General features: G+C 40.1%; 1 protein-coding gene across 8 annotated transcripts in view; it reads left to right on the forward strand.

Moving 5' to 3' along the window:
- astn1 (astrotactin 1) overlaps window positions 1-13,126 on the forward strand; it is a 422,909-nt gene that overhangs the window by 200,896 nt on the left and 208,887 nt on the right. For all 8 annotated transcript variants that reach the window (XM_030401856.1, XM_030401857.1, XM_030401860.1 and 5 more), the window contains one exon: window positions 4,297-4,491. In XM_030401856.1, coding sequence (XP_030257716.1) covers window positions 4,297-4,491 — 195 coding nt within the window. The remainder of the gene's footprint in view (window positions 1-4,296; window positions 4,492-13,126) is intronic.

The raw sequence follows: 13,126 nt of genomic DNA on the forward strand, positions 1-13,126 counted from the left end.
ATCTCTTCTGCCCCAATTCAGTATGGTGGACTGCGGCAAACTGACACATGCATACCCTGATTAGCCACTCATTCCACTGTTTAAAAGCACAAATGTCAACTTTCTTGTGAGGCTTAAAGTAATCATAAAACAAAAAAGACACAAAGAAGCGTTAAATGTGAAAAAAAAAGTGTGATGTGTGTAAAACTCACATGCTTTGGGTATCACTGCATGACCTCACCTATGATCTGCAATGCATCCAACAAGACAAACAGGGGATTTATGAGGCATTTCAATGGGGCATGAAATAATGACAGAACCTTAACTGTTACACAACATGTATTTACAGATTTTGATTGTGACAGAGGACATGCTGGATCAAATCAAATAGGTGCCAGTTCCAATCTGTGAGGTTTTGGATCCTGTTCTAACACGATCCAGCACGACTTAAAGCCTCTTTATGACACAAGCTTTGGGCTTTGCTTGTTCGCGGCATAATTCAGGTGAATGTTGTAGGTAGTAACTTAGCCCTAGCCAGCATTAGTTTTCATAATTGATTTGCCAGGATATGATAGTCGGCCAACAAATGTTCAGAGCATGAGTTATTGCATCTTAATCAGGTGAAATACATATTTCAACAAACATCTAAATAAAAGTGGATGCAGTGAAACAACATATCCAGACAGTGGACGTTAACATTTAATGGCGATGGAATAAAACTATGATATATCTGTGCAGATTTGAGTTTTGCATGTAGTGCTGGTCTCAGCCAATAACGACACAGTCTGATGAGCGTGGGTTTGGCTATTTGCAGGTAAAATGAAAAGTACGGTTCTTTTTACCCGGCTCACGTGTGACATTTTTGATGACTATAATACTTTTTTAGCAACTTATTCATATTTCCCCCGGTCATGTGACTTTGCTAGAGCTGACCAAAAAGTTAACAAATTGAAACCTTTGCACACACTTTTGTTACCTACACAATTGTGAAAATTGAAATGCCGCTACATTCATGGCAGCTTGTTTACTTCCACCCACATTCATGGATTAGTCTATAAAAGCCAGTGGTCATAATTTTCTCAGGATTTCTGGTTCCTCCATAGATCACAGGTTTTTAAACTAATGCATTTGTCAGTAAGTATGAATAGTGTGTAAGAAGATGTTTGAGGTTTTTATTGACGACATAAATATGCAAAAGAAGTACAGGCAGTGGGACTAAGAGTAGCCATCAAAGTACGACAGGACATTACCAGAACCGTGACACCGAAGCACAAAATAGAATTCTAACGTCATGAATGTATCATTGTATTTACATTCCTGCTTTTACTGCTGTGAAATGTCAAAAAAATAAAATAAAATAAAAAATAAAGGTCGTTAACACAGTCCTCTTGAATGAGTGCCGCAAACAAACGGGGGTCAGATAATGCCCAAGTAACCAATAACTGCTGCAAACTGTGGCTGCTGTTTGCTAGGTGGCATAGTTAGCTGTGCTTCTTGCAATTTGAGGCTAGGTGGTTAGCTTAACTTCATCTCTTCAACGCAATACGTACATGTCTTTTAGATAACACTATTTCTTCACATTCTGTGTTTTTTAAACCACAATTCTTACATGTTGAACCTTTAAACAGTTACATTGGGTTATTGTTAGATTCAATATACAGAGACCTGCCTCCTATAATCCCAAGCCAATACGCTGCTGTGCTACAGCCCGACAGGTGTTTTCACTGAGTGGACAGATTAGAGCTCTCCTCAGGACGGTGTGGACGTGTACAGACAGATTGATTGACATCTTCCTCCTCACCCTCCTGTTCATTATGTTGCGCCTGTTTTCGCAGGAGTTTGGCGCTGTCACATAAATTCCGTCACTCTTCCAACTGAAGGTCAAGCTTAGCAGAGTTCTAATCAGTCAGAATCACTGAATCCTAACCAGCGTGGTGTGCTGAGCTGTGGTCCAAAGCACCAGCATGGATGAATACATAGCTACGGTATGAATCTGGAAATCTGCCAGGTCCGGTTTAAGATGTGAAAAAAATGTGAAAATGTTTTTTTAAATGATCACAACCAGATCCCGTAAACAACACTTTTCTGATTGAACACCCCAAGCGTTTTTGTTCCCTGTCATCTTTACATTCGACGTCATGTTTCGTATAATTCTCAACAACAGCATTTTGTTGTTGTCACTTTGCACAGTGCAGATGTGACTAATCCTCCACTGGTCCCACCGGAGACTGGCATTAACTCTGCGACATTTGGCATCCAGGAGAGAGCTCCTCTCAGGGTAAATCCCTGACAGATTATCTTTCTCTCCTTAACGCCCCATTTTTCTCCCTCTACTTCGCCTGCCTTTGATTCATTTCATGGAGTATATTATACACCGAGATGTCAAAACATCATCAATATGAAAGAGTCTTGAGAGGACTCTCAGTGTTTGGAATCTAACTCCTTTTTTTTTTTTTAAGATGGAGGATTTGTGCCAGTTGAGTAGAATTGATTTTACTGATTCTACACTGTTGGGCTATGAGGTTTGAGATGTGCATATTTTGAACCCAGCAAAAATGGAGTAAACAACATCTCGGAATAAGTACGATCACATGGTTTTAAGCAATATTTCTTCTGCTTACAGTCTCTTTGTAAATATGTTACATCTTTTGCATTGCGTGTGTTAGAGTATGTCCGTATCCATGTTCATCATAGAAGCAATGCTTAGGACTGAAGAACCTGAGGAAAATACAATTGCAATTTAGCTCAACTTTATGAGGGTATTACATTAGTGGTATAATTGATATCAAACTGATGACCTCTATTGATCAACAGCTTGTTAACAGAGCAACAGCAGCAGCTTCAAAACTCAGTAGGTGGGTCAGTTAAAGATATGATAGGCAACATTTCTGCATTAAAACGACTAAAATGACTAGACACTAGTCGAATTTCATTATAGAGGCGTGTGCTTACAAGCTGTGTAAATAATGTTCAAACCCAGAGCACTCAGTCATTTTAATCAGGGTAGCTGTGCTTTTCATTTGCTCGCCTATCGCTGTAACTTGCAGGAGAGAGTGAGAGAGTGAAAAAAGAAGTTAGTGAACGCGACAAACTCCCATAATCCCACTCTCTGTACCTCATTGTTTGGTTTTGATTGATAGACCACTGGCGGCCAAAATTACCCACCGTGCAGGGAACTGCGTGAAATGCACAAAAATGGACTGTAACAAAAACACAGGGGGTGAGAGGTTTTTATTCAGAACTTTTCAGGTGATAAGTATACAACTCTGATAATATGTGCTTTAAATTTTAACATAGAGTCAGACAACTATTCACCAACTTTCATTTACCACTCATTTACCACTCACTGAGCTGAATGAAATTGAGGTGATGTGGTCACCCAGATGGGTTGTATACAAAAAGACTAGTTACTGTGTTGTTGGTTTTTTGAACAGCAAAAAAGACACAACCCACGCTTCCTCCTCCATTAGTTTGAGGAAAGCATCTTCAGCTGACTGTACAGATTACAAGGACAGGATGGTGGGATCGATGATAACAAACTAAATTATCACTAATTGACTTCTATCGGGTGACGTATGACTCGTCAAAACTTGTAAGACACTGCCGATCGTATTCAAGTTGAGGTCATCAGGTGATGCTGGCGGTTCTTCCATTCACTGTGAACTGACATATCCATTTAAATGTTTATTTATACTTTTCATGAAGACATACTTTGCCAGAAAAAAAAAAACACAAGAACAACTAATGATGGGTCTTATTTATTTTTAGTTTGCAACATCGCATTTATGTATTCTAACATCACATAAGGTGCTAAGTTAAGTTAGGAGTCTGGACACTCACACTGCAGTCGACCGGGGGGAGTAGGAGCCAAACCCAAATAAAATGAGCTGTGCACATCAGAGATAGCATCTTATTGATCCTTTTATCTGCTATGTGATCCTCCATAATCGTTTTAAACTCGCCGAGAGAGCTGCTTCCTGTCATATGGCTGACTGTTTAAATGACAGCTTAACAGTTTGAAAATTGGCAGTCTAACCAGCACCCGTTATTTAACACAATTCTAAACATGATTAACTTTAACCTGAAATGCTCTTGTTTTGCTCTCTGCATATTAATTATTATCTCACCATGAAACGCTAGGGTAATGGGAATCCAGGAAATGAAAGAGCAGAAACAGAGAGGCAAGCAAACAAGCAGATAAATAAAGGAAAATAATGAAGTAGCGTTATATAACAGTTCTCGGAAAGAGGGATGAAATAAGGCCACGTATAAATAAAATAAATGCCCTAAAGCTACGACTGTCACCTGTCTCTTCAGGTGCATTGAAGACTACAAGCGGGGTCCAGATGGGAGGTCATGCCTGCCGCTGTCTGAGGCCTGCACCGAGGGAATAGACTGCATGGAGGCAGTGGACATTCCAGCGAACCAGACTGTGTTCGGAGACCTCTTCTACGGATACAACAACCACACCAAAGAGAGCACCTCGGGACAGATCCTCAAGGCCACGTTCAGGTAAGCACACAAGCTGTTTGTGAAGCGAAGCATGTGGGACATTGTTGTGCCATTTGTATCTCAGCAGGGGAAACAGTTTGGCAAGGTTTGGCCGTTTGGCTCCCACCGTCGTGATATCCATGATAGAACAGTTTCAGTCATCGTTCTCTGTTCAAGTGGGTGAAATGGTGCCAGATGCTTTTTGTACATGACGTGTCAGTGTCAAAGTGGATTAAGAGTTACAGATGCGAGAATGGATACTGAACCTCACTTCCATCTGGTATTTACGGGCAATCTGGATCCCTGATCTGATATAAAAAACATTGAAATTTAGGATGTAAATACACACAAAACACTTGCAAGTATTGGTGGTGTCGCTCTTTTATAATTAGACCTCCACTAAGTGTAGATGCAAGCCTGGCTAAATCCGCACATGAGCCCCTTCCTCAGCAGAGGGAAGTAAGTAGAACCCACACAGCAGCACTACTTTCCTTAACCTGGGACAGACATGACTGTTGAGTGCACCAACTTCACCTACTAAGTTTGAACATTCAGAGTCAATCTTTAGCTGAGTCATGATCAGCATGCCTATTTTTATTACTTGCTATCTGCAGTTCTCTAAAAATCTTAGATAATTTAATTCAGTTTACAAACAGACCATAAAAAGTCTGGAAGTATTACAAAGTCTTAAGTTTATGTTGGAAAACTCTTAAAGGTCCAGTGTGTGATATTAAGGGTGATTTCAGAGGATCTATTGGCACAGGTGGAATATAATATCCATACCCTGCAGTGGAGACACCGTGCCAAGGTTGCGGGACTATAACTGTTTGTAGCTGTTGATTGTGTTTAAATTCGCCAAATTGTTATGTTATGGGTTATTGTTCTCCAGATGATAGGTCTAAACTACACTAAACCTATGGAACAAAATGCTTTTTAAATGTATTAGAATGAATAATGATTTGGGATAATTTGGGAAATCGTGATTTTGATACAATACTTTGATTGTTCCCATGTACTATTGTCAATTTCTTTATTTCTTTACTTCTGTCATTATTATAGTAACAAGCTGATGGAATTGAATGTGTATAAGTAGGCCGACATAATTTGTAAATGGAACTTTAAGGTCATCAATATCCATTTTATCCATCAAAAGTAATTTTCCTAAGCTGTTGTCAAGCATGCATTAACACATTTTGAATGAAACATTTTGATTTCTAAACATAGTTAAATGAGAAATATTACACTAATTTTCAGATTAATTGCTTTAGTTATTTTGAACATTTTCTTTCAATACGACTAGAATAACTTCCCGTGGCTTAATGCTCAAAACACACGTTCTTCATACTGTCCAGTACACATGGAGGGAATCTCTCTGTCCTGTCTCTTTAAGGTCTCCTCTGATTGGTCAGCTCACACATGTCTGACCCAGCCCTGCCAAAAGCAACAGAGCAGCTGTGCTACATCAATTCTTATGTGCCAACCTGGCCGCCTGCATTAATTATGCAAGTGCGTGACTCAGGAACATAATGTGATGTCACAAAGTCCCAGAAATAGGAGCGTTTCAGGAGCAGAGTTTTCAGTGGGAGAGAGTGACTTCGACTGGCACAGACTTTGGTGTTCTTAACTTTCAAGATCTTTTGCAAGCACAAGAACCTGTATGATCTCCTTTCATACAAATATGACACCAGAGGGGAATATAATATGCCAATGAGACTGAGAAAGCGATACGATGCCTTGAAATTCTGGTGCACATGCAACAAGGTATTCAGTCAAATGTCTTTAACTGTGATGCCTGTTGTCTCATATTTAATTTATTCCAATTCAGACAGCTATGATGCACTGAATTGTGCTCAAACCCCCCTACACAGCATAGTTGAAATCTCCTGATGGTAAAATAGAAACAGTTGTCATGAATAAATAATCAGGAGGTAGATGTGTCATCATAGGTTATTGAAGCACATCAACGATTGAATCGTGTATTTATAGGTTATTTCATTACATTTTGGTATAGAGTTTCAGGTAGATTGTATGTCAGTTCCTCCCGATAAAAAAGGTAAACCAGATAGTAAAGCCTGCCACTGTCAGGGATTGTCCTCTATTGAACAAGATGGTTCCCCTAATCTCTGGCAAATACTCTGAAGAGGAGAATTAAAAAAAAAAAAAAAAAAAAAAAAAACTCCCGTCACCTCTTTGTAGAGGCTTATGGATATTAATCCACACAGGTCCAAAGAGATGCCGCGTTCCTTTCATGGTTTGCGCAGGGTTTGATGTGGATGGTAGAGTACTTTGAAGGTGGTTAATTATCACTATCCGTATGCCACAATCATTTCCACTGAACTCAGGAAGCCAGAAGGTCAGCAAAGTCATCTGCGGCCAAGGAATTTAATTTGGGCCGTGCTTGGATTCCGCCGCCCCGGAGGCAGCTCTCCCACTTAGGGATCCACTGCTGGAGATGTAGAGAGGGAGGGGCGGGTGAAGCAGGACAGTTAATATCATCAAGAATCCGAACCTCAAATTCTCTGATCTCATTTGAAGATGCTTGTGAATGGAGAGCGGGGTCTTAGGCAGACTGAGAACCCTAATGCTTCCTGTGCAGATGAGGTGGTGGAAGTAGAAGGGAGATTCTCTTGGGAGGCATGGTTAATGCAAGACATAATTATAAGAGATGACTGCAAGTGAATTAAAACTGACCAGGAGCCGATGTGATGAAATTGAACCTAATTTGACCAGATGAACTTCAGAATGTAAAATTAACAAAAGTTGCGGAAAGAGTGCATCGCAAATGAACACCGAAGATCCTTTTAGGTCAGTGGGGCCCTTAATCTAGATGGAGTTCTGTCAGAAATAAAAACAGAAATAACAAACGAAACACTTTGTTACACGTGAAAGACCGCCTCAGGCAATACATATCTGGTGGTGGTAAATCTGTCCCCCAGGAAGCTTAATGTCAAATTTAATGGTGCACAGCAAAAATGAATGTGCTGCTGGTCAGTATTAAATGGCTGCTTAGACAGCTCATTGTGAAATGTGGTTTGTAATGCAATGCTCTGTGCTGTCAAACATCTTGAACAGTAACTCCAATATGTTGCACTAACCTAAAAAAAAAAAAAAAAAAGTTACCTGATCAATGGGGTAACTGTTAAAAGGGCACCACATTGACTTTGCAGGGAATAGAGAGCTGGAGGAATGGTATATTTTGAACGTTGAGGCGGCACATCGTCTCATTAGATGCTTCTAGACATTGTATTTGTGTTGCAGTGTAGCTCTTGAGCTAGATATTAACTTGAATTTCTGAAGCACACATTGAAAATAATTAGCAATACACACTGCTTAATAATTAAAAAGAAAAAAAAAAGAAAGGGTAGAAAAGTGTTTTAAGTCAATCTTATCTGCATTATTTTTGGAAAGGCTGTCTGAATCCAAACACAGAAAACAAATGCTGTACATTTATTAATACTTATACGATGGCTGCTCTGAACCAACAGCTAAAGAAAGATGTTAACGCAATATGAGGCTTCACATATGTGGACTAAATGTATCTGACTCAGTGCAATTTCCACTGATGCCTTTACTTTTTGCAAGAACCTCAACCAATTACTGGAAGGTCTGATTCTGAGCTATTAAGCTGATAAGTTGAATTATCTCTATAATGGCCATAAAAGTTTTAACTTTGAGATTCAGACTGATTCAGCCCATAATTGATGCGATGCAATCAGCAAGACTGTGTTAGTTAGGGTGACTGCTGTTCTTAAGTGCAAAACTCTCAGGGTCATTGAGCAGTTATGCAGAGGGATTTGTCTTTAAAATCACACATGGTGAGTAAAGAACCGTTTTGGGGACAGCACATTGACCAGTCAACAGCCAAGTTACACACAGAATTAATGTTAATTAGCTACAGCTCATTACCGGATGATGGTAATGTTTGTCTTTTTAACCAGTAGAAGGGACTGTCAGCACTGACATCAGAAACAAGCCCTCTAACATTACCCCACTGTTTTGTACATTGCTATTTGCTACTTTAAAGGGTTTGAAAAGAGAACTATTGGTACCAGAGAAAATCTTTGTAATTTGTGAAATTGGAAAAATGATCCAAAATGGAACTAGCTTTCACAGTTCAGCCTGATTCATGAAAAATGTTGGATCCAGTGGTTTTGGGGGTTAAAGTCAGGACATCTAGGCTTCCGCTACATTGACTTTTCTTCAAAAAAAATAAATCTGTCTTTTATAAGAGCCATCAACTTAATTGGTGGTGTGCTCTTCAAATATTAAAAAACAGCAGGAGGGAAGATTGTTCCTTTCCTTCCTGCCATGCCGTACAGCTGAGTTATAGTCTTAAATGTAAGTCTTCTTTGGAGAAATCTCTGAGGCTTTGAAAAAGGCTGTCTTACATTAAATTCAGTGGCTGGATCTCTTCATCACTCCCACTCCCTGCACTTCCACTAGACAGTATCACTGAGGACTGAGCAGTATGCACTGATACTGTGTAAAACGACCTCCAGTCAGAAAAGCTTTTCAAACTTTAGAAAATTTTGCTATTTCTCACAACCACTTGCAAAACTGCAATGTGCAGCCTTCAAGTAAGGGACAATGCCCAATGAGTTGTCCACTGCCCCTGCCTGAGGGTTTGACTGATAGCTTGAATAGTCATTAGTGCCTTTAATTGATAAGTTCACCCACAACAAAAGTTGAGGGAAGTTCTGTAGTCCACAAAACATTTTAAAAGGTTCATGGCAAAACATTATCGCAGCATTTTCTGAAGCAATTCAAGTATATGGGCTTCGTCCAGTGTACTCAGCATTACACGCATGCAAGTGGGTGTATGGCACATACTGCGTTAATTACTGCCATTAGAAAGTAACAGAAAGATAACTCTGGCATGTGTATAAATGGCAGTAAATGCCATTGGCCAAAACTGATGTCTAAAGTGTATGGAATTAGATTTGTGCCAAAAGAAACAAACAAAACTTCTTAAATGTCAAACAAAAACAGGAATTTGAGAGAACATAAAACTCATTTCAAAAATAAAACTTAGAACTGCAATCAAATAATTTGTCAAATAGTGTAAAATATTGGTCTTTTACTCTTCTAATAATGCATTATTTTGTTTACGGTTTCCTCTGCTGGTCTCTCTCCACTCAGACTTTTGCGCTGACTCTCAGCTTTGCACTCTCTCTGCAGCTCTGTCTCGTTTGCGCTCTCTGACTTTTTGTTTGCAGTTTTGGCACAAACCTCTCGGGTGGGCGGGCCTTTTCAGCAGAGCGTTCCCATTGGCTAATTAGATTTTGACTGACACAGCCCAGTACCTATGGGTAGGTAGCTAGCGCGCTAAACGACCCCGGCTTTAAAACGGAGAGAAGAAGAAGATGACGACGACAATGAAGAACAACAGTAACAACCCACAACAAGAAAAACTAATGAAGTGTAAGTAGTTTTGACATACATATGTTGTTCTTCAGTGTCGTTGTCGTCGCCGTCATCTCTTCTTCTCTCCGTTTTAAAGCCTGGGTCATTTAGCGCGCTAGCTATCTACACATAGGTACTGAGCTGTGTCAGTCAACAGCTAATTAGCCAATGGGGACGCTCTGCTGAAAAGGCCCACCCACCCGAGAGGTTTGTGCCAAAACTGCAAACAAAAAGTCAGGGAGCGCAAACGAGACAGAACTGCAGAGAGACCGCAAAGCTGAGAGTCAGCGCAAAAGTCTGAGCGGAGAGAGACCAGCAGAGGGAACCGTAAACAAAATAATGCATTATTAGAAGAGTAAAAGACCAATATTTTACACTATTTGACAAATTATTTGATTGCAGTTCTAAGTTTTATTTTTGAAATGAGTTTTATGTTCTCTCAAATTCCTGTTTTTGTTTGACATTTAAGAAGTTTTGTTTGTTTCTTTTGGCACAAATCTAATTCCATAAAAGTGCTTGTGATTCAAGTTGTCAACTTACTGTTACAAAAAGGGATGGACAAAGTGGTAAACTGTTAAATAATATGGCAGAAATCCCTGTGCACAGATAATATTCATGTGCACATAAATCAGCCAGACATACCACATACAAGTTGCTAACTTTAGTGTTTTAATGAAACTATTTTACATTTCATGAACAACAAACCAATTGGGCCCACAGATCTACAGGTATAGTCTGCAGAAGTTAATGTGAGATATTGGAGCTCAGATGAGATGGCCAGGTGGGCGATAGTTCAGTTAACTTATTGCACAACACCCCTGTGTCCACAGCAAATCCAAAGCCAGTGACTCACAAATGAGACACAAATAAACCAAAAAAAAAAAAGAAAAGAAAAAACTTTAACAAACGGTTGATACCTCATGAGGTACTTTGAAAAACATTTTAAATGGGCGATGCCAAAAAAACTTTTCTGGCTCCACCATTGGCCGAATCGTTGTCAGATTACTACAGATTCAACTTTCAAATACCATGCTTATTCGCCTTTCTTTGTTTTCTTAGAACACATCTTACACATTTCAGATACCAAAATGCTTTACACATATCAAGTGTTTTTTTTAAAATATATATTAACCAAAGACAGTATATGAAATTATAATGATTCAAAACTGGACTCACAAAGGAGTGAGTGAATTAAGACTGAGGTGTCTGCAGCCAGCTGATGTCGAAGCTACTGATTTTAAATAAAGGCTATAGCACAATTTAGAACAGTACATAGACCAGTTCACTTGAACGAGTTCAATAGGAATCAAGCATTCACCCAGACCACGGTATAACAGTCGTAGACATCAGTCAGTGGTAACTAAAATATGCAAGTGAAACAGCAGTGCAGCCCGGGTGCTAGCACATCCTTATTAGATGTACTGTTTGCCCTTGAGGGAATGCAAGTGAGCGAGAGAAGTAAAGAGAGGGACAAGTGAGAAACCTGTGTGTGATGTTCACTGGCACTTTTACAAAAGCCCCTACCCCACTGCTCTGGAGTGGCACAAAGCATCTGTCTGCATCATTCAGCGCCGAAAGAAAGTCATATTTGAATATTGTGTAATCATCACTGGAGATGTGTTGTTTTGTCTTCCTCCAAATGAACAGAATACTCTTTGCATTTGAATTCCATTTCCTCCAGCTCGCACCAGTATCTGATATTTGTTTATTTTCCTCTGTACAACATGCGCTTCTCCTTAACGTCTTCCTTTATTCCCATCCCTGCTACCTCACACAGCGTTCCTTCCTCTTCTGCAGGAACACTAAAGAAAATATAAACAATCCCTCAAAGTGAATGCTTTGACTGCTAATGTTTTATTTATTGGGGGGGAAATGATACTTTTTTTTTTTTTCAATCTCGATTGTCTGGAGTAACAACAAAGAGAGGGAGAACTAAAGGCACGCAGCAAGTGGTGTGAGCAGGTGCCCGGCGGCAACATAAACACATGCACACATATATATAGAAAAGTAGCCAGAACACTCAGTTATGCACATAAATGAATGCTCACACACATTTACACAAACACACATGGCCGCAGCAGGTGTGCCGACTCCCCGTCTACTGGACATCCAAGCCCTTTCAGCTATGTCTCGTGAGAGCGACCTGAAACACACGCACTCTCTCTCTCTCACACAGAGCTGGTTTGATTCTCTCCACCCAGCACGGCTCCCTCATGGTTCATCTGTCAAGCTCAGCAGCCCCGAAATGCTTCTCATATTTTTCGGGAAATAAGGGAAGTACAGGAAGCCTCCCCTCCAGCTTCACAGACGGACTTGTTTATTATCACTTCAAAATGCACACAGCTTATTTATTTGATTTCCTGGTAGTTAGAATCATGTCCTCTCATTGTCATTGGCAGTAAGCTGGTAGGGCACAGGATGGTTTTGGTTACAAAGCAACATGAGATGCGAGCGGTGACGCTCAGGAAAGAGGTCCTATCACCGTGACACCTCGGGAGCAGCACCGGGCACGATATGATCTGGTTTCATATTACAGAGGTCGGTGACATGGGTCTCTGTCTTCCTGTCTCTGTGGGTGCTGGTGGACTCCAGTAATGAGATGTTAAAAAGCTAACCTCCTCTCATTACTCCTACTACTGTCCTCCCTCTCCTCTCCTCTCCTTGTCCTCCCCTCTGCCACTCTATTCCTCCCCTCACACGACAAGCTCAGAGCAGGTTTTAATGAATATTTTAGTGCCCTTTGTTCTCATTCTGGTGGCTTCCTGGGATCAATGATTAAGACCATGTTCCCACCTGATCACACACGCACACACACACACACACACACACACACACACACACACACACCGAACACTCACAATATTTTGTGCAGGCATCTTTTCTTTTTATCTCCCTCTCGCTTTTTTGGCTCACCTCAGCCTACTGTACCACATCCCCAAATTCCCCCCTCAGGAGGACTGCGCTCATTGACTCAGTTAATTAAAATATGAAATGTGTCTGAGAGGGTGGGGTGGGAACAGATCATCGGTGTCCCTGATTGGTTCTTATTTAAAACTGTGAGTTTATTCAGTCTAGAGCTGCAATGTTAAATCATTTGGTTGACAAATATTAAATGTTTGATTACTGCTTACATTGAGTGAAGAAAAGTATATTGGTATTTACTCAAATACTGTACTCTGGTAAAATTGTAATGCTTTTGTAACTTATTGGAGTATTTCTATTTTCTGTTATGTTATTACTTTCACTCCCATTC

This window comes from Sparus aurata, chromosome 21 (genome assembly GCF_900880675.1).
Source record: "Sparus aurata chromosome 21, fSpaAur1.1, whole genome shotgun sequence".
Lineage (NCBI taxonomy): Eukaryota > Metazoa > Chordata > Actinopteri > Spariformes > Sparidae > Sparus > Sparus aurata.